At 39.9% G+C, this 23042-nt stretch overlaps 2 protein-coding genes across 2 annotated transcripts in view; one reads left to right on the top strand and one right to left on the bottom strand.

Moving 5' to 3' along the window:
• LOC109979571 (potassium voltage-gated channel subfamily B member 2-like) overlaps positions 1 to 22501 on the top strand; it is a 31881-nt gene extending 9380 nt beyond the window's left edge. Inside the window, exon 3 of the mRNA XM_020628412.2 lies at positions 15206 to 22501. Coding sequence (XP_020484068.1) covers positions 15206 to 17230 — 2025 coding nt within the window. The 3' untranslated portion in view covers positions 17231 to 22501. The remainder of the gene's footprint in view (positions 1 to 15205) is intronic.
• LOC136178910 (uncharacterized) lies at positions 1854 to 3047 on the bottom strand (the record flags this gene model as incomplete). The annotated part of the gene is made up of 1 exon (XM_065953340.1): positions 1854 to 3047. A coding segment is annotated over one exon (831 nt), but the record flags the coding sequence as incomplete, so codon positions are not given.
• Positions 22502 to 23042: the final 541 nt, after the last annotated feature.

Below are 23042 nucleotides of genomic sequence, written 5' to 3'. Positions count from 1 at the left end.
CCATATTCTATAAGAGAAACTATTAACATCTGAATTTCCCACCTGGGGATAAATTAAGTCTTTCTGATTCTGATCAACAAATTTCATCTCTCCCTTTTCAGAAAGCCATACGTAGTCAGACACAGCCATTAACAAACACTTTCAGATTCCTTTGATTTTACTTAATTTATTCTAAAAGAGAGACATTAAACAAACTTTGAGCACATCCTCTTGTTTGTTTTGTCACAGATTTTTCCATCACTTTGCCTCAGTGATCAATTCTTTCACAGTTGGTGCATTTACACTTTTACAAACGACACTCGGCTGAAGACCTGCTACGCTTTCAAGTGTAAAACTCTCTGGAAGTATCTTCCCAAACTGACAGTGGCTGACAGAGCATCCTGGGTCTTGTATTGAAGTGTTAGGAGAGTCAGCGTATAGAAACATCAGAGGCTTTTTCTCTGCAGTGAACGTCTGACGTGAACCATGTTGACAGCTCCCGCAGTCTGCCGCCCTGTCCTCTCTATCCTTCAATAACAGAGGATACAGGCCGAGCACTGACAGTGTAATATGTGATCATACAAAATGTTTTAAAGCGTGTGTGTGTGTTTTAATTATTATTAAGTGAACAGATAGTACATCTCTCTATAAATAGTGTCGGCCGTCAGAGCTTCATGTGACCGTGTTGGAAGCGTTGTGTCAGCAGGAGGGAAGCTGATTAGGCCTCTCTGTCCTTACACCAGCCGTGATGCAGCTCAGCTCTCAGCCAATCACAGCGCCTCCTCTTGGTGACAGGTACAGCTCAGTACCGATTAGAACAGGACGAATACCTGCCTATTTCAAATATCAGTCTACGTGGAGCGTTTTTACTTTTATTTGGATGGTCTGAGGTATAACAGTGTTACATTAGTTTTAGAATCTCCTCAGTATCTGCATGATCTCATTATTTTAGGCTCTGATTACAATCATTCAGACGTCCTCCAGCAGTCAGTCACTTCCTGAATGTTTCAAAGTAAAATATAAAAAAAGTTCAGCAAGAAAATAAATGTATCCTCTAATCCTTAAATGAGTTAGTTTAGGTGAACAGTGCATTACAGTAAGTAATGACCGAGCGTCTTCATGATGAACCCACACACACGCCCACACACACCCACAGAGTATGATTTAGGAGTACTACTTAATCTGCTTTGGGGCTTTTAGCAGCACTGCTGCTGCTGCTGCTGCAAATAGACCGACTGTTAGCAGGCTGAATAGTCTGTCCTGTCCACCATGTGACTTGCAGTCAACAGGCAGAAGGAGAGTTAGGATACAGACCTATGATTGTTTTATTTACTGACAATATCATCATCATCATCATCATCATCAACCTTTATTCAAGCCTCGAAAAACCCTTACAGTTTCTCTCATTTACAAAGATAGAGATACATACATGTGCTCTTACTGTGAGTCAATGGCTTCATATTGAGACAAGGTGCTAAAAAGTTTTTCCCTCCTCATTTCACTGACTTAGTTTAAACTGTGGTTGTCACAGAAACAGAGATTATATCATGTCAAAATCATTGGTATTGAAAAGTACCAAAACTATCAGGAAATGTTGAGAACTTTAGTTTAGACTAGAACTGATTTATAAAGATAAACTAGCATTAGCTTGCTCTGTAACTTTACTAAATGTTGCTTAGTGCTCATCATGGATTCATGCTGGGTCTTTGTAAGTAATATAATAAAGAGTAATGACATGCTCCTTAGGTGTCTTGAGATAAAAATCACTTATGAATTGGTGCTGTACAAGTTAAGACTGATTGATTGAGGTTAGACCTGCTCTATAGATTTGACTTAATGTGAGATTTAATTTTAAAAATATTATTTTATAAGCTGCTTTTATAAGAGATAACCAAAAAATGCAGTTATTAATTATCATTATAAAACACATCTTTGATCTATTATGAATTCACATTTGTCACCATGAACAAATGATCACAAAAACTCTGGCCTTGTTCTGGCAGGCCGTCAACCAACGATCTTGAGGAGCCTAAGAGAGCTCAAGAGCTCTCAGGAAAGTAGGTGGTTAGTGACTGAGATTTACAGATAGATACATGCATTAATATGATGTACTGTATATGCACAGAGAGAGAGAGAGAGAGAGAGAGAGAGAAAGAGAGAGAGAGGAGCTCAAGGTGCCAGTTCCCCCGGTAGTCTAAGCCTATAGCAGCATAACTAAGAGCTGGTCTACACCAGCACTAACTATAAGATTTATCAAAAAGGAAAGTTTTAAGTCTATTCTTAAAAATACAGACTGTGTCTGCCTCCCGGACCCCGGCTGAAAGGCAGTTCCAGAGGAGAGGAGCCCGATAACTGAAGGCTTTGCCCCCCATAATACACTTAGAGACTGTAGGTACCACCAGCAGGCCTGCACTCCGGGACCGCAACGCTCTCGAGGGATAGTACGGCACTAGTAGCTCCTTCAGGTGGGATGGTGCCTGGCCATTTAGCGCTTTGTAGGTGAGAAGAAGGATCTTGAATTCTATTCTAGACTGTATAGGGAGCCAGTGCAGAGAAGCCAAGACGGGAGTAATGTGGTCCCATTTCCTGGTTCTGGTCAGTACACGAGCTGCAGCGTTCTGGACTAGTTGAAGAGTCTTTAGAGATTTGCCAGAGCACCCTGACAAAAGAGAGTTACAATAATCCAATCTAGAGGTAACAAATGCATGAACTAATTTTTCTGCATCATTTTGCGACAGGATATTCCTGATCTTGGATATATTACGAAGGTGAAAATAGGCTGTTCTTGAAACTTGACTGATGTGAGAGTTAAAAGACATATCTTGACCAAAAAGAACTCCTAGATTCCTAACAGTGGTGCTGGATGCCAGGCTGATGTCATTAAGGACAGTCAAATCACTAGAAAAAGTCTCTCTGAGGTTCTTAAGGCCTAGCACAATAACTTCAGTCTTGTCAGAGTTAAGTAGCAAAAGAATTCTGGTCATCCAGGTCCTAACGTCCTTAAGGCACATTTCTAGCTGACATAACTGACTGGTGCCATCGGGCTTCATTGATACATAAAGCTGAGTATCATTTCAGTCAATAACCGTCAGAGAGATTAGCCACTCCCCCTTATTATGCATAACCTTTTTTTTTTTTTAAATCACCCCTCAATAATCACCTCAAAATGGACATTTTACATTGGGTGTTTGCAGCCAGCCCCACGTGGACACTCAAAGAACTGCAGTTTTGGCTTCATTTTTTCAACATCGGAGGTTTCCGCTTGGTTAGCAGTAGCTGTGATCTAATATTTATCAATAGACAATCGATTAAGTGTGAAGTCATAATGACTCAATCATTTGTGGCTGGTGAGCACCAGAAATCCATAATTCTTTCTTCATGAGTTCACACATGAATCATCATTAGTCATGCCTTTGTAAAGCCTTTCCAAACTATGGTCCTTTTTGTAAAGTCTCACAGACATTACTGTTGATGAAGGAAAAAGAAAACACTAGTTTTCTATCTTTCCATGCATCATGAAGCACGCTGCAGGGAGAACTTGTTATCCTGAACACAAACACAGTGTCTGTCTCTGTGATGAAGCAGCGGTCCACGATGGACAGACGAGTCAGGCTCTGCCCTCGCATCAGAGCCGCAGTCTTTCAAAATGTTTTGTTCTCTTTGTGAACTTTGAAAAGTACCACAGTGCATTCACGTAAGACAATGAACATCTGAATTTAATGAGATCTTTATGTTGTTTATTCAGAGCAAATATTTTAAGTAATATGCTTCTGTAGAAAAATGAACTCAGTGTTTATGTTTGCTGATCCAGCATGTTGTCTACCTGTTGTTTTTTTCTGCAGTCCAGGGTTTTTTCTGAAGGAAGCAGTTATTTCTGTCCAAAGAAATTTGATTGTCCATACGTGATATAATGTGAAGTTACTGTATAGTTACAGTGAGCGGTTATTGTTGAGAACTGTGGTTCTAAAAGTTTGCAATGCCAACGACCCCCATATGGCATCTGGCCGGGCCCCCCTCTTTAATGAGGGAAAACAGCTCTGAATGAAGGAGAAATGATCAGGACATGGGATGAACAGTTTGACAAGAAGATAAGTTTCATGAGCGTTGTAGTTCGGGGTCCGGGGAGCTACAGGGCTGCGATGGAGGAAGGGGCCCTTATTGGGTCTGAAAGTCATAACTGTCAGAGTTAAGATCGTCAAATAAACGAGCACAATTCTTGTATCTGACAACAACTAAAACAACCACAGAGGAAAGATGCATACCTATAGGTGTTTTCAGACGAGACAGTACTGGGAACTTTTTGAAGAGGAACTATCCACTAGAAAGTTCTCTGAGAACTACACAACATGGGAACTGTTTTTCTTTCTGTATTCGCACCGCCAAGGTACCTACTCTGGGGGGGGGGCTTATGTGATATCTTGTCACGGGGCCCAGAGATCCTGGAGACGCCCCTGCTTTAACGTAATTGTTCACGGTTAAAACGATGGTGGGCAGAAAACGTTTAGTCCCTCTTAAGATTTGACGGTTGTGTTCTTCTCTGAAACAAGAAGCCTTTTCTAAAAGATGTCTGGAAAAGAGTTTTTTTATTCCTTTGAGACTGAGTGGTTTTTGGCAGCATGGAATGGGTTTTCTTCTGCATATTTAAAACCTTCCAGTCGGTATTGCATTGCAGAAAAAAAAATTTGATCCATGCCAACCTTAATTAATCTAATTAATTTAGTCTTTTACTGCCTTTATTGTGTATGTAAAAATAACCTCCTGCTCCCAAATGAGAACACGCTTAATTTCCCCAAAAACATCTACTAACCCAAATAGTGTGGAGGAAGTAAATTTGCATAAAAAGACCTTTAAAGCTCCTGTGAGGAGATTTTATCTGGTTAACAAACATACTGAAATTATAATCTCTGTGTTCCTATGAGATTAAAAAAAGCAAACGAGGCAATGTGCATTAATATAGTTAGTTGTATGTACTTATTTTTAAGGCCTTAAATCACTGTCGGGTTCAGGTGTGAGATGAAGCACGCTGCAGAAAAAGCCTTTATTGACATTTTGACAGCGAAGACCTTGATGAGATTAGTGACACATGTCATGTTAAAAACAAAACAACACTTACACATGTACAGGGCGAGATCAGCACAAAAGAAATGCAATGTGCTGCTTTGTCCTGAGTGAGTCACTGTTTGGAACGTTTTTTTTTTTTAGCTTTTTAATGATTAAGTTCAAGTTAGAATAACTTATCACTCCAGCAGAGGAATTTTTTTCCAACTTTTTACATGTGTAATTCTTTTGTCAGCAAATGTCTCCATGTCACACGTCTCAGCGTGTATGAGTGTACCAGCTAACAAGCTGCCAGGCTGTCTTTTGTTCTTTTAGTCTTCTTCAACACGTAGTTTGTCTTCAGAACAACGCAGACATGACAGCAGCTGATTAAAGCGGCACAGAGAGAGGCAGCTTTTACTTATACTGCACGTCAAAGATGCAAGCGTTCTTTAGGAAAGCAAAGAGGGTGAGTTAGAGCGACATTTCAAACATGAAAGACAAGCAAATGAATCATAGAAACATCTTTAATTTATAGAGATGACTTGATATTATTGCCAGAGAGTCTTTGGTGATTGAACTTTAGGAGGTAGTGTGATCGAAGGATGTCGGCCCTGAGTGAATCTCTCCCCCCTGTGGAGACAAGACACTGAAGGTTGAGGTGTCGGCTGATGACATGGTGAAGGCTGGCCGGTGATGGGGAGGAGGAGGGTTGCATGTAATGATGGCATGAACGAACAGGAAGAAGAGAAAGCCATATGATTGATTAACAATGAGAAGGAGAAGATGTGAGCTGGGGATGACTTCAGGAAAACACAAGTGAGCATGCATGGAGGAGTGAGTGCAACAAAGTAAAAAAAAAAGGACAATAAACTGAACTTTCTCTTCTTTATGAGTGATAAAGAACGGAATAATATCAAGTGTGAAATGAGTAGTTAAAAACACACAGTGCCAGTGCAGATTTTAGTGACGTTATGAAGGAGTTATAAGTTGTTCTGTTGCCCCAGAAAACTGAAAATATGATCGACAGGCCGGAGAACATCAGAGTGTTGGGGGAGAGTCGAGGGGTTACAGTTTATTTTAGATTATTATTAAGAGTTTTTCATCTGTTTGAAACCTATACGTTAAAAAGGGTTAGGGTTAGTATGTTCAGTTCTAAAGATCTATTCTCGATCAGAAATATGATTCAGTCTGACATTATTAAGTATTTTAGAAACCAACGGCAGGACGCTGACCTGATCGAATTCAGTCGAAAAGAACTTCTAATGAACGGGGTTAATGTGTTCATGTTCTCGTTAGAACTGTGACAGCATGTTGTCTGATTGAGCTGAAGCTGTTTGTATTGCAATCAAAGACACAGCACTGATAAAGCACTAATCTTACAAAGTGTATTTGTCGGATTTATGGTCAAATAAGAACACGTATTATGAGCCACAATCACCTGACCAGTCCAGATAAATAAACATAATAATTAAGTCAATAAACATCTTGTTGTGAGGTGTACAAAGAAAAAACAAATGAGCCTGTTGTGCTTGTATCGAGTTGCTAATCTGTTGATGCAGAATTTACTGACGTGTCTTGAAACGAGATGCACAAATCTGAATGAATAAGAACATCTTTTGACCAGGAACATATGCTTGCTGCATTGCAGAACATTTTTCTTGTCTTAATTTTTGCTTTTTATATTTTGAAATAAGATGTTTATTTGGACTTTTCATATATTTGACTTGTAAATAGACAAATACACTTGGTACTGTAAGTTCTGAGTATTTGCACTGCATGCTATCTGTTTAATGACTCTCATCATCTCTGCAGCAAGCATCTCTCCCTCCACCTTTCCTAGCTCTACACCTTACATGTTCTTTTATTGTTCATCTTCTCTGAATACGAGCAGCTTTGCCTTTGCGTGACTTTAAACCACTTTCTGCAGCTTTCATCAGAGGATTGATTTGCTCAGCACAACTGTTTGTGATAAAGTGTAATGAACTTAATATAATGTAATCCTGACCAAACCCCATGCAGATTACAAGCATATTAAAACAAGCAAAAAATAAATAAATAAATAAATATATATATATAGATATAGATAATTTTAAAAAACAACTGAGATCAATGAAAACATCAACACTTCGAAACAAATTGGCTAGAAATCAAATTCCTAAACTCTGCCTGAAAGGGAAGAACTCTAATCTTTAGAGTTTGCTGAAAGAAGTATCAAAAGAAAATTCAGATTTATTTCCAATAGTTGAACATTAAATACATACTAGTACTACACATTTGCACAACAATTACATAAAGTTTAAGTCAATTTGACTTCACAAATTGTGAAACTGTGAACAGGACTCATTCATTTATCTGTAACTGATAATTTAATTAAGTGGAATATTCCTTGTAAACAGTATTATATTTTGGTTGAATGCGATCCCGAGCTGCACGTTGATGCAGTGGTTAGCGCCGTTTCCTCACAGCGAGAAGTTTCCTAGTTTGAAAAACCGATCTGACAGAGCCTCTCTGTGTGTAGTTTGTATGTTCTCCCCGTACATGTGTGGGTTCTCTCAGCGTAATCCGGCTTCCTCCCACAGTCCAAAGACATGCTCGTTAGGTTTGAAAGTGAGTGTGGCTGGTTGTCTGTTTCTAGATCTCAGGCTATGAATATGACATATCTATTCCATAGTGTCGCATTAGCAACAGAAGGATTGGTTTGACTCACTCGAAATGTGAGCCGGCATGTGGGCACTATTATGTTTATGATGCATCACTTGTCTGAATTTCTGCTCGCTGTGTCAAACAGACTTCTCTTTAGAGTAATATAAAAGCAAATGTTAAGCATAAGGAGCAATTTCAAACAAACTTAACTGTCACCACTGAGGGAAGCCAACCTTTGTAAACCTAGCAACAGTCAGCTTCAGTGAGAAGCGCTGTGAAAGTGAGGTCATGGGGGCTGCCAACACCGACCTTAAGAGCGCTCTGGGTGGAGCTGGAGGGTGAGATGGGTTGAACATTGTAAGGCTTTTATTTAGGGGACCAAATGTCAAACTAAAATTCTGTTCAGTTTTTTCTTATAACCTACGGCATGATGTTTTTTATATTGAACAAGGGATTTGTGTGACTTGGGCACCCGAGTCAGTCCACCCCAGTTAATAAAGTTTGGACACGCCCCTGCTGTTTGGTTACGTTAAGTGGCTTGTTTGACTTAATGTAACCAAACAGCAGGGGCGTGTCCGGAGTTTTTTGACAAGGGTGGCCAACCTGGTCATCTGACTTATGCACGGGTGGCATGAAGTGTGTGTGCATGCACATAAGCATTTGACTTAAAAGGTAAATAGCCACTCATGACAGACTATGCTCCTCTAATTCTTTGGGGCTCTCCCTCCATCTCAGTCTTTTATCATAAGGGTGGGGGGGTATAGAAAATGTTTGGTGTACTCTTAAATTCAGTGCTGAATGATGATTTATTCTATGTGGGGCTCAATTTCTAGCAGATAATGGAATTTACCGCATCGGGTTAGCAAAATTAGCATCATGATCGTACAGTATCTGTATTCTAAAAATATTCAGTAAATTTCATTGTTTCCTTATGTTGAGTTAGTTTCTCAACATGTCTACAGTCTGTAACTCTACAGTTGTGTCATTGGTCAGAAGTCTTTGGCCTCTGGATTGAATTCATTTTCATTTAATTATGAGTAAAACAAGGGGACAGGCCATGACACCTGTCAATCATTTACACTATAGGTGAATGAAAGCGACTGCTGCAGTGCTTTGGCTGTAAAAGATAAGCACATTTACATCCACTGTCTCTGCTTTTATCTGTTTTTTTTGTTATGTTGACAGTCTGTTTATATCAAACATGTGCAAACAGAGAAGTTCAACGATGCCTGAACAACCAATAGGAGCGCTCTCTCTCCACCCTCATGGAGTGAGCCAAGAGGAGGGCTGCTGTCACTAAAACCTTCATGTGACACAATAATTTAACACCAATGACAACAGTGTCACCAATGGAAATATGACTTATTTGATTAAATTCATAAATATTCATGACTGATCAGAACAATTACAGACTGCAGTGTGAGTCCATGAGGGGCAGCATGCAGTCCTCAACAAACACCTAAACAGTACACACAACCATATCCAGTCTTTGATCAATCTTTGCAAAGTTTGTGGTTTATTTGTCTTTTGAAAGTATTTTCAAAGTCTTTGAAAGTGTGGCCGGCATCACCTGCCTACTCGACATTATGCCATTGGGGGTGAAATCTGTCTCCAGCATCTGCTGTGGGTGTGAAGGATTATGGACAGGGAGCTGGCAGCACATCTGATTTGGGGATTTGTTGATGTTATTGGATGTTAAATAGTAAGTGTATTGTTTATTGTTCAAATTGTATAGAAAACTCACAATTATTGTCCCAGGGAGTCACAATTCACAATAACAGTGAATGTACTGAGTTATGAACAGATGAGTGAGTTATCAGCATGGGGTCAGTGTAACGACACATGACAATCGTAGAATTGATGAAGGCAGCAGCTTCATACATAAACTGTATCGATCTCTGCAGAAACCTCAGATCCTGTTCTCTCTGTTCCAGAAATATCTCCACATATTGATTAAGACTCCCTGAGCAGCTTCTTCTTTCATTACATGATGAGTTTTTTCTGCTGATTTCTTACTCCTCCTAATGTGTGACATCCCTCCTCCCTCTCCTTCTCTCTGTATATAACAAGTAAGATATACAGTAACAGCACGAGCAGAAGCGACAGTAAAGAGAGACAGACACAGACCTCTCCTAAACAAACACTGCAGCAGGAAACACAGTCAAGTCCGTCCGTTTGTGGACTGCAGATTTGAAGCTGTTTAACATTCAGGCCATCGCCATCTCAGCTTTCTGGAGCCGCCGGTGACAAATCTTTGGATGCGAGGCTGGACTCACATTGCTAAGCCTCTTTCCTGGTTGACAGGTCAGGTTTATAGCAGCCTGTCAGTCACTGTATCGCCCCGCCCTGCAGCTTGCCACGCTGTTTAAACCTAAAAGGAGACAAAATGTTTCAAATGAAAGTCATGCTCCTGACATTTAAACTTATGAATCTGCTGATTAACACCATTACTAAAGTAGGAGAATGTTAATATACAGAGATGGAGGTTTTTTTTCTGCCACACTTACATAAAAGAAGACTTCTTTTTGCAACTTGTGGAGTTTCCACCTTGTAGTAAGGAGGCAGGTTTTAAGTCTGTTCAGCATCACCTATCCTTTATAAAACATTAAGATGCTTATTGACGAGCTAAAATAATCTCATATTCTCCTTCTTTAACATCCAAGTATCAGTGACAGTCAACTCCTCCACCACTTTTCTGACTTCTCAAACTGAGGAAAAATCTTTTCATAATTTTCACCCATTTGTTTTTTCTCAGAAGACTAAAAGTTTTGGGCAAACAAAAAACACTTGGACTCATCCTTTAGATATCATCTAGAAACTAAGGCCGGTTTATCCAATTAATTCAGACTGCCAAATTAAGGGTGCGGGGGGATCCCACTTCCACACATGTCATCAAAAAGACGTCACATTTGTTGTACTTGTTGGATTCGGAGGAAGGCACACAGCGTCACAAATCCTGGCTTTCCTCAGATTTGCACTCTGTTTGAAGAATGTTTTTCAGCTGAGTCAAGTTCATTTCTTTTTCAGCGTCTGTATCTTGAATGTGGAGTCTCCATTAATACTTCCTCTTGATGAACAGCTTCTAAAGCAGCTTGTGTTTTCCTGGTACTCCTTTAATTCTGCCTCGGGTGCCAAGGTCACTGCATTTGGCAGCCATTAAGCCATTAAGACGCTGCAGGGTGGACACACTTTGATACACCTGCCCTCTATTTCTCTTTGGCTTTTTCAACCCACCGTCTCCCTCGCCCTTCTTTCCTTTGATCACAGTTTGGGATATCTTGTCTGCCTGCCTTTGCAGTTTTTTCTCTTAAAATCTGTTTGTGACATAAAGAACAAGCGTCACTGTGTCTGAGTACGGATTGTAGAGCCGCAGAAATAGTGTCCGCTATGTAATGTTGTAATACTCTGTGTCCTCTGACATGACTCTCAAAGGCCAGACTTTCAATCCTCCAGAAACAGACGAGACAATCCTCCTATCTCATGATTTCCAGGATACTGAACCTTGAGTCAAATGTGGCAGCTATCTAAGCAGAAGAAGAAAAAAAAAGAATAAACTTTAACCACGATGCAGACTCTCTTTTTCAACGGATCATTTGTCAACAGCACACAAATAGCTCACAGTTAATCAATTTATCCTGACGGTATTTGGACATTAATTGACTTCTGACTCTCTGAGAGGCACATTATCTCTGTGACATCAAAGAAAAATGTTCCTTTAAATTTAACATAATTAACATAAAATAAAATGGAATTAGTATATACGGTTACTGATTATTATTGCTTTTGAGAGAGAGGAAAAGCAAAGAATTTTAAAGAGAAGGCAGGAAAATTAGCTTACATGAAAGAATTATACAGACAGGAAATGTAATAGTAGTGTAATGATGATGTCACACATTTTATACAAAATGAGGGCGACATTGGTAAAAACAAAATGTGCTGGGATATTAAGTGAAGTAATAACACAAACAGGTATGATGAATACTTTTCAAAGACACATATCTATATTCTTTAAATTAGTTTATTAAGAAACTCAATTGTTTTGTTTCATTGAGATGGCATTTGCAGTCATTATGTGACTTCACTTATTTATTTATAAAACTAAACATGGTGTAAATAAATCACTTGTAGATGAAATTACAGTTTGTATTTATTAATAAAAATGAAATAATTAGAGGTAAATAACTCCTTCCCCTTCGGAGACACTTTAGAACCAAAAGATCATTTATTTGAACAGGAAGGCTCACTTTGTCTTTTTGTTACAAACTGTATTCTTATTAGACAGATTCAAAATATGAACACGTTTGTGCTTTTTCTCAAAGAGTCTGGCTTTTCCCTTCAATCTAATTGTTTCACAGTTGAATGAGAGAACTGTTTAGTACAAGTACAGCAGGGTGTCTCAACATGGACTTCAGCCATACACTGTTTATTCTCCATCATAGTATTACAACTAAAACTGAGATCACATGACATATACACGATACACTGCTTTTATTCATACGAGGACGTAATTGTCTGGTTACAACTTAAAATTGACATTTTACCATTAAATATGAAATATTGCATAAGGTTAACTTTTAGTTATTCAATCTTAGCGATACGCACAGCCACAAAAACGACCTACGGAAAGATGCCAGAGCGTGTGGGCGGCACACAACTCCCTGAGCTGTTCGAGATTTGGCGCCTTGCTCAAGGGCACATTGGCAGTACCAGGGACGTGAACAGGCAACTCTCAAGCAACAAGACCACTTTATAAACTTTGGTCTGTACTGGGATGTGAACTGGCGACCCCACAGCCCTGACCCAAGTCCCTACAGACTGAGCTGGACTGGGTGAGATTGACTACCCAGGGCCCCCTCCTCCACTGGGGCCTTGGGTTGTCAGTCTCACTTTCCCCCCTGTCGACGCCCATGCATATCAAAACTTGACTCTGAATATTTACTGCAAACACAATATATGATATAACACTGTGACAGGGACCGTGCTCATCATGGCTATTTGGACTTTATTGCTTTATTTTCCTGTGGGCTACATTTGGACTCAGTAAAAGTCTGAGAGTTTTCTTAAGAAGCCTGAAAGGTTTCATGCATTGCCATAACTATGCATGTTATGCATGTGCTTTTACATCATCAGTGTACTTTTTCAGGTGAAAAGAAATGGTAACGGTAACACAGTCTCATTTAGAAACTCATTTAGAAATAGACACTCACAGTTTTTGTCAGTTCACCTAATAAAAATGTGTTTCTTGTTCTGACGATTCTACCGGATGGGGGTAGGAAAGAATGAGTAAACACTTCTAACCTCTCTCTATCCTTTCTATAGATAGCATCACAATCCTATTACAATTATCCTGAAATGTCCTAGTGAGCATACTGCAGGGAGAACATTCAGACCGCACATGCTTCAGCTACCTCACTTGACTCGACATCAGAGTTTCCATCTTTTTTAGTTAGTGGAATCTCTGTAGTCCATTTTCAGAGGACTTATGACTCTTCAAATCAGGCGGGATCAGTATAGGAGCATCTCAGATATAACACACACTGTTCATGTCTTACTAGAAATGTATTAATAACTAAAAGAAAAAGATTGACCAGTAACTCAAAGAGACTTTTAAAGCATGCAAGAAGCATGCTCTAAAAGTCACCCAGTGTGGCTACATTAGCAACCACTTAGCAAGCATATTTAATTTGAGCAAATAACGACATTTGGTCAAGTAGGGTACTTTAGTATGATTTAATATGATGAGTATTTGCATTTTATACAACTCATTACTAGTATTGTTTGAATTTTGACTATAACAATAAATACAGTGTAAAACCTCTTTACATAAAGACAACAACGTTGATTAGTTGTGAGTCCATGTTACAGGTTTCTGTTGATTTGATTTGTTAGCTGTTCCACTGAAGGTGATTTAACCTCAAACTGTTTAGGTGGTTTGAATAGAGTTTTACCATTCCAATACCACAGATGATAATTACCCCATGTGAGAAAAAAAACGAAACCTTTCAAAAGAGAGAACAACATTTGTATGAAGTTCTCTCTCATTAATAGTTTCACCCTCTCAGAATCACTTTGTCACCCTCTGCAAAGCCTGATTGTGTCAGACATCCTTAGCTTCATAGCTCTGAGTAACAAGTTCAAACTATCTCCACTATGTGCAACTATATTACAAAGGCAAAATGATCTGAGAGCTTATTGCACCATTGATCATAGATTGGTTTTGGGCAATCCCTGAAATCTTGATTAGCCACTCCAGGTGCTATCTTGTGAATAATGACTTTCTATCTGCTATCAAAGGTGGGACCTAAGATGCAAACAATAGTGTTGCTGTCTTTCACTCTAGCACAGTTTGCTGTGAGACTTTAGGATACAACTTTTAAATACAAGAATGTAAGAAACTGTGACACCTTAGATTGTCTTGACACAACTCTGTAAATAGATCCTTGACTGCATGTTGAGCTTGTTTTTCATAGTACAAGCTACATTGATGAAGTTGGAAGACAGGTTTAAAAAAATGATTGTGACTGTTACAGTGGATGACATCATGTTTCATGACTGAACATCCCCATGTTGGATGGATGGATGGATGGATGGATGGATGGCTGGATGGATGGTTGGATGGATGGATGGATGGATGGATGGATTGACTGTTGAAATGGATGGATGGAAATATGGATGAAAAGAAACGGATGCATGTATGGATGGCTTGACCTTTTAAATGGATATATGGATTATATAAATTGATGGATGGATCCACTGTATTTATTTATTTATTTCAAATAGGGACAGTGCACATCAACTAACATAAACATGTTAATAAGCCAGGTTGTAGCCGTGGATGGATGGATTGATGGATGGGTGAAATGTTTCACAATTAAATGCTTTACAATCAGCTCTGAGCTACAGTCTTTTTTTAAGTTTACAAATGTTTTTTAAATCAGAAGCTTTTGTCTTTGTATAAAATGGCATTATGAAGATTATTTTTATACGAAGACTTTTTTTTTAATTCGAGTTCATTATAGAATTTTAAACAATGGAAAAAGTGTATGACTACTAACTGAGATTAGATAATCTTATTGAAATGTGTTGGGTTAACTGGAGAGTTGACTTACAGTTTTATCTTAATATTATATAAAGAAGGAACATATTTTTTACAATGAAAACGTTTCATGCACACAGAGCAAAATATTGTAGCTTTTTAAATACACATATGACTACTGTTGCAGAGCAAAGTTGGGACAATGACAGTTACAGTAACTTTGAACTTACTAGTTTTGCACCATATATATTTCAAATAAATAGTCACTAGATAGGGACCAAAGGCAGTCAGATCCATCAATTAATTGTCATAAAAAAAAGTAAAAAGTCAGCAAGAGTTTGGGGATCCTTACAGTCATTTTGGTCCACACTTGTTTATGTCTGTAAATGTTTTAGTCCCAATATATCAAGTTCTACTTTCTTTACGTGTTTTAAGTAAAAATAAAGATGTTTACTTAACAACAAATATGCTACCACATTGACCCAAAATCTTGTCTTTGTCTTGCAGGTACTGGCGATGATCTCCATCCTGTTCATTATCATTTCCACCATCTCGTTGTCCCTCAACACCCTGCCGGAGCTCCAGGTTGTGGATGAATTTGGACAGTTCAATGACAACCCCAGCCTAGCTCACGTGGAAGCCGTCTGCATTGCATGGTTTACCATGGAGTACCTGCTCCGCTTGCTCTCTGCACCTGTCAAGTGGGATTTCATCAAAGCCCCCCTGAACATCATCGATTTACTGGCTATACTGCCTTACTATGTGACTCTCTGCCTAACTGAATCCAACAAGAGTGTGCTGCAGTTCCAGAACGTGCGCCGAGTGGTCCAGATCTTCAGAATAATGAGAATCCTGAGGATCCTGAAGCTTGCCCGGCATTCGACAGGGCTGCAGTCATTGGGCTTCACTTTGCGAAGGAGCTATAATGAGTTGGGCCTGCTGATCCTCTTCCTTGCCATGGGCATTATGATCTTCTCTAGCTTGGTGTTCTTTGCTGAGAAGGACGAGGACGCCACCAAATTCACCAGTATCCCCGCCTCCTTCTGGTGGGCCACCATAACTATGACCACTGTTGGTTATGGAGATATTTACCCACAAACCCTGCTGGGGAAGATCGTAGGTGGACTCTGCTGCATAGCAGGCGTGTTGGTCATTGCCCTCCCCATCCCGATCATTGTCAACAACTTCTCTGAGTTCTACCGAGAGCAGAAGAGGCAGGAGAAGGCCATTAAGAGGAGGGAAGCACTTGAGAGAGCCAAACGAAGTGGAAGCATCATATCTATTAATCTTAAGGATGCTTTTGCACGTAGTATGGAACTGACAGATGTGTTAGTGGAAAAGAGAGAGGACAGTAAATGTCCTGTGGACAATCACCTGTCGCCCAGCCGCTGGAGCTACCACAAACACTACTCTAATGCAGAGGTTGGTAGCCCAGCAAAAACCCCACATTCACATTACCAAGAAGTGGCTCAGCGTGGCTCCCCTGAACGACTCAAACTTTCATCCAACAAAACTACCCCGCAACATCTCAACCCAAAGCGAATGGACGACACTTACACGGAGAAGGCAAGTCTCTCAGAGCAGCAGGACAAAAAAATTGAAGAGAAGAAGGAGGTTAAAGTCTTGACGTCGACGCAATCCCGGAAAATCTCTCCAGATCTCAGCACGGTCAGAAGATTCTCTAGAGTAGATGAAGATTTGTTATTGGAGAGAGGAGAAAGGAGCTCAAAGCTTCCCAGTACTGAAGCAGGTCAAACTGGTGGTAAATATCAGAACATCCCCCCTCCACTGGATCTGAGTCAGATCAGCAACATTGAGGCGAACCGAGGCGTGGACAACATCCAGCCGATGGGCATCATCAAAGAGGGTTTATATGAATTTGTTTCCAAGTCAAGAGAAAGCGCGACTGCAGATGCGGGTTTGGGGCAACAGAGAGGGGATAATCTTGGGGTGACCTATGACACCATTAGCAGCTCCATGCGAGATTATAAAAGCCCTCAAAAGACAAGGGCCCTCAAGGTTGATTTAATTGAAGCTAAAGATGACGTCCTTATGGCTATGATGGCACCTGTGATGACCCAAGCTGCCACTGGTTCAACCAAGGGTGCTCAACTACTTTCAGAAGAATTGATTCCCAGGTTTTCTCCCTCTCCTGGCTCTGCAACGCAGGACACTAAGTCTCCGTTGGCAGTCCTGCAATCTCCTTCTCTGTCACAGAGATCTGTCAGTCCAAGCAACTCCCAGAGGGAAGGTGAGGGCTCAGCAGGCAGAAGCTTAGAAGGTGAAGGGCAGCACACTGGCTTAAGCCACCAGGGAAGGAATCACATGGAGAGGTCTGCTGTTGGCTCAAGCAGCAGCGTAAGCCCACTGTCGTCTAAAGCTAGCCCACTCAACTGCATCCAGGAGCTAGTAACCATCGAGAGAGGGTTGGAAGGTGAAGGAAGGGAGGCAGCAGAACAGAGGGGAGAGAGACGAGAAAATCATGTGGCTCTTGACGGGAGCCTGACACCACCCTGTGAAACGAGCATGTAAAGCCATAAGCACAGAAACTTTCAGAGTCTGGGACGCCAAATGGATGGTTGAGGTAAAGGTTTTGAAGAATGGATGAGAGCAACTATCCATATCAAATCTATAACATGGTGTGGACACCACTATCATGATTTTTTTTTTAAACAGTATGGCTGTGTAGATTTTCTGGAGAGATGTGCTCATCATATCCCACAGGACTTTTGCACTCTGCAGCACTGACCAGAAACAGACGTCTAAGCTGTTCGGTCACATTTCATTCACGGAGTCCCAAGCAAATACTCGCTTTCTGGGTAACTTTTGAACGACACTGTCTCCTGTCAGTGATATTGACTTACTTTTGAAGACAAGACTGATAAGCTGCAGAGAAAACACTGACAACTGAAGAATCTTTTGGGGCTCAGATGTGAGCATTAATATGAAGCCTTGTGTGAATGAGAATATATTTACTACTGCCCTGAAGAGTTTTTGTGTACAGCTCAATAGGTATTGTAGATTCCTATTGCTTGCTACACTATATTAACCAAGGCACATGGACTGCCCAAACAATTGCTGAGCTCAGGTTTTTTGATTGTTATCAGGTGCATGCATGTATTCCAGCACAAAGCCAGGAGATCTCCATGAAACAGGCTTTCATGGTCAAGCAGCTGCATGCAAGCGTCACAAGACTGATATACAACATGCCACAACTGGAGCCAAAAGGTGTGAGATCTGGGTTTGGCAGATGTCAGGAGAATGCTTTGTTCCAATTCCAATGTTGGTTTTTAATCAGTTATATGTATAGGACAATGCTCGTCAGATCTAGTAGAAAGCTTTTTCCAAGGAGTGGCTGCTGTTAGCAACTCAAAGGAGAGTCCACTTCCTTATTAATGGCCACTGTTTAATAATGGGCCATCCATCAGGTGTCCACTGACTTTGGTTGATATAGTGTAGGTAGGCCTTTTTATAATGATCTACTTATAACACCAAAAAATAAAGAAAAGGCAGAAGGAAATCATATTTTTTACAATTGTCCTACAGTTTAAAATCTTTTGCAAGACTTGAAAAAAACAATGATCATTTATATTCTGTATCATGGGTGTTGCTTAATCTTTATTCTTTCAGTCTAGGTGTTAATTCTTTAAGTGGGATCTGCATCAAACACATGAAACCTGTGATTCTGTTTTGAAACCATTAGTGTGGACTAATGGGGGGCATGTTAATCTGCTGTTTCATGAACACTGATGTTTGTCTCAATGCTTCATTTATGTATATTTAATTAATGTATGTATCTGTTTTTTTTTGGTCTTCCTTTCATTTAATATAAAACCTGAAATGAAGCAGGCACCTGAAAGTTAAAAGGAGGCACTAGGACACATAAACACAAATACTTAGAACAGTTGTGAAATGAGCAGAAAGACATAAAGACAGATAGTAAAGTACACAAGGAGGGTGGACTGTAGTTCACTAATTTCTCATGTGTGTGAGCACACACTGCCTGTGCCCCCTCTTACATGCTCTTTTATCTCATCTCTTCTCAAAGCATTGATTGGTCATATTTGATGGTGTGTTTAGGCAGCCCTCGTAAATTCAGAACTGTGCATGTAGTAACACACCATCTGTTTTGGTCTCTGTGAGACTAATTTGTTATTCAAGATTAATTCCAGTTCTTAATCATATTGAAGTTGTCTCCATCATTTCTAACATCAGTAATGGAACTACTCACTGGTGAATTGCTGAGATCTGGGATGAATGTGGCATCAACAACAATTAGCCAACGTGACCAACAGGTCAAGAAACAGCAGGTCAGCCAATCATACAGTTTGAAAAGAAACCTACAAAGCAAGTCAAATGTAAATGTACAAAATAATAAAGGGGTTAATGCTAACCATAATGCATCACAGTGTACAGAAACACGGTAGACGCCATGTTGGAAATGCTTTTGCAACCAATCTTTCGGTCAACCTAACAACAGGCCAAGAGGCGGAGCTGAGGCGGGCCTGTCAGTTAGGTCAGCCACACTTCCTATTATGAATAACTCTTGTACTTCACAGAATCAAAACAAATGAGTTATAACAATTCACTCCCCTCGTAATGTGTGTGCCGATGAAGACATGAACTATTCAGACCAATTAAGTTTTGTGAACCAGGCTGTAAACCTGTTTATTTATGCTGTAAAAACTGGCATTTCTGAATGGGTGTGTATGTGACTTCAGGTGCTTCTGCAGACTGTCTCTTGGGGACACTCAAGGAACTGCAATTTTTTGCACTTGCGCATTATGCTTAATTTTTTTTTTTTTAAATTTTAACACCAGAGGTTACTGCTTGGTTTGAACTTTTCTTTCAAGCCTGCCTCTTCACTTCTCTGGAGTTTGGCCCTTTCAGGACAGGATTAAACTAAACTAATGTTAAACTAATGTTGTACAAAGGGTATTATTTAAGCATACTGGACCCTTACGCACAATTTTCCTATACATTCTTTTTTTGGTGCAACATTTCCATTTAACTGTTTTTAGTTCTGCTTTCTAAACTAACAGGTTTAGATATTATGGATAAACTCTTGGCCAGTTTCTTGACCCTAGTTTTGTCGCCACACACTCAGACCTCAGGAATGAACTTTGTGACCATGTTACCATGACCAATTAAAAAGATGGAAAACTATCAATATAAGACCAAGTGGTAACAGTCAAGTAAACTCTCCGTTGAGGGAGGAGGTGCAGGTTCACCATCCTGGCCCTCAGTCCTGCAAAGACCTTTGTTTCCCTCTAATGGCCCCTGACCTAATGGTAACACACACACTGTGTGTACTCTTTTGACATTTACATACATGATGACTGGAGAGAGAAAAAGACAGTGAGTGTGTCTGTACGACTTATTTTGCAGGGGTGTTGCTGATTTTGTACAGGTAGTATAATAGCGCCCTCTGCAGGCATTCAAAGGCACTTGAATGAAAGGACCTGATGCCTCTCTAGCACTGAGTAATTTTATTGAATGTTTTTCTTAGATCAGCTGTGCATTAATCCAATGATTAATAACACATGCTGACACATGTATTGGTGCACAATGGATGTCTAACACACACAGTGCAGGATGAGTGTGTAGTTTGGGGACACAGGGTGAAACATGAATCATCACTGTGTTCCTACTTACTCTTATACTGTCATATTTTCTTGTCATTTAAACATAAGTTGTTGCATTTTTATAAGAGGAACTTGGAGCTGTGTGTTGTTGTTAACATCTCAGTATATTTTAAAAATGGGTGCCTTTTCATAAATAGACAATTTATGAGAAGGTGAAAAAAAACCTGTATCCTCAATATGGCCAGATTTTTGTTGTCGTCGTTGTTGTTTTGATTTTGTTTTCATCCTTGTTATTCTCTGTTAGATATGTTGGGTGTTTTAAAACACAAATCCTCAGGTTCTCAGGTTTTGCAATCCTCCTACAGTTTCACAGTTCTGACCTCACTGTGCCACAATCAACTTCTTTCAGCAAATTCACTTCTTTTGAGAAAGAAGTGGCTTCAGTTACGTTCAGTAGCGAACTCAGCGATTGGATCACGATGGTGCAGCAGCAGAATACTGTACATTTCAGCCATGGCACTGCACTTAATAAACAGTGACAATCAGTAAAGATGATTATCTCGGAGAGAGTCGCCACTGAAGCTTTAAAGATGCAAACAGAGAAAAACACTCTATCCGTCTGGTTAGGGTCGGGGGTGTTGATGTATCTCCACATACACACTGTTTCTGGGGGTCAGTATCTAAAACATGCCAGTCAAGGAGTGCTTTCAGTGGGATCTTTTTTGTAGAAATCCCTGCTCTTTAAAAAAAAAAAGAAAGAAGTCAAGTGGAGAAGTTGGTTTGTTCAGTGGCTAACAATGGCAGCCATCCTGCAATGGCTGAAATGACTTACATTGTGAGAAACGTGCAGCGAATTCATAAGCCATATTAATTTAAAAGCACAAACAAAAGTCCAACACAAATGCCATGTCTGAAATGTGCTAAAAAGGTCATGCAAAAAGCCAAAACAACTATATTAACATAAAATGCACTGCTAATACATAAATGATACAAAGTTATAAAAACACACATGTTCAGAAAACATCTGCACACAGGGGATGAGAGAGAGGAGTGGTGGCTCTGTCAGGGCAGCTCCGGGTTGACTGGAGCTAGTGCTACATGGCTAACTATGTTCTATTGCTAACCCACCCCCACTTCACTCATCACCAGTCATTTGGGTTTTGGATCATCGAGAGGTTGGAGTTATAAGGCCCGGTACCCCCAAGAGACCAAATGAAGTCCACGTTGACTTTAGAGAGGAAAAAAGGGTGGTTCTTTTGCCACACTGGAGCACTTCTGTTAAACACTGGATTTGCAGTGTTTGTCTATTTGCAGTTGTTTTCTGAATATGTACATCTATTTGATTTTTGCATTGTTTATGTATTTGCTGCATATTTGATGTTAATGCTTTCATTTCGGCTTTGTGCAGCATGTGTCTTTATTTATTGAAGGCCACCGTAGTTTTTGGAAAACATAAATCTTTGTTTGATCACATACTAGCTCTCTCTACAGTCAGTGACTGATGGTCATGTCTCTGTGGTAGCATCCACCACAAATAAACCCTGCTTTATTTTCTGAAGAGTGAACATCATGTTGTGCTAAAGAAGGGTTGAAACTTCTGATCAACACCTAGACATATGTTGACTGTTGTTATAATTCAAGTGAGAAGTAGGTTCTTATTCACTTGAATGCAATCTGACCTCTTTTTGCCACTTGCAGAATCTCCCCCTGCTGGCTTTAAGTAAAAGTGCAGGTTAAAGGACGTTAACAATGGCCTCACATTTCAGACATTTTGGCACATCACTTGAAATCTTATAATTATTCCACTTGGATATCATATACATCAGATGATGATAAAATATCCAGTAGATATTAAAACACTGAAGTGTGTGAAGCCTCTCCTCTCCTCAGAAACAGCACAGCTCTGCCTGCTTGGTTTGATCAGATGTGGCTCTCCGGTACAAAACGTGTTAGTTTTTTCCCCCCATGCTGCAGACCAGGGAACACATCATTTAGTTTACAGTCATTTAATTATTCAACCACACAATCAACACTGTCCTTCATCTCTCCTGCCTGCTCTTCTTCTTGTAGTATGTTTGTCATGTTCCACTCTTCCATCCTCACTTTATTTAACTGTAGCCTGTGAGATGATTAGTCAGTTTCATGATTTGTAAGTCAACATAATGATAGTGAATGATTCAGTTACCAATATGCAAGACAAATAAATGTGTTCATGTGACCTCCTTCTGTCCTGTTTATTTTATACTGTATATATATATTGTGTGTGTGTGTGTGTGTGTGTGTGTGTGTGTGTGTGTGTGCGTTTGATTGTGTGTGTATGTGTGTATAATTGTGTATGTAGAACTACCAACATAACAAAAGGCCTCACATGTTGCAGGTTTACGTCATGTCAGAAGGTGACGGTCATTTCATTTTACGGTTTGCACCAGATAACAAATGGTGAAATTATTTGGATTTATTTACAAAGTACAAAGTTTATTTACTGAAATGCATTTTTTAGGGCCCGAAGCACTGACAAGTGCGTAGGACCCTCTTGAAACTCAAGGGATTATTATTTTTCTTCTTCCTCCACTTTAAACGCGATTTTGAGGGCCTGAACGTGCACGAAAACTCACCAAACTTTCCACGGTCATCAGGTCTCGCGAAAAATCTGATATTTTGGTGGTTTCGTAAATAATTTCGCAAAATGGCTCAGTGGCGCCCCCTTGAAATTTTCAAAATGGCCTCCCCATAGAGGGTTTTTTCATGTACACTCACGA

This window comes from Labrus bergylta, chromosome 4 (genome assembly GCF_963930695.1).
Source record: "Labrus bergylta chromosome 4, fLabBer1.1, whole genome shotgun sequence".
Taxonomy (NCBI): Eukaryota; Metazoa; Chordata; class Actinopteri; order Labriformes; family Labridae; genus Labrus; species Labrus bergylta.
This window is presented reverse-complemented; position numbering and strand designations above follow the sequence as displayed.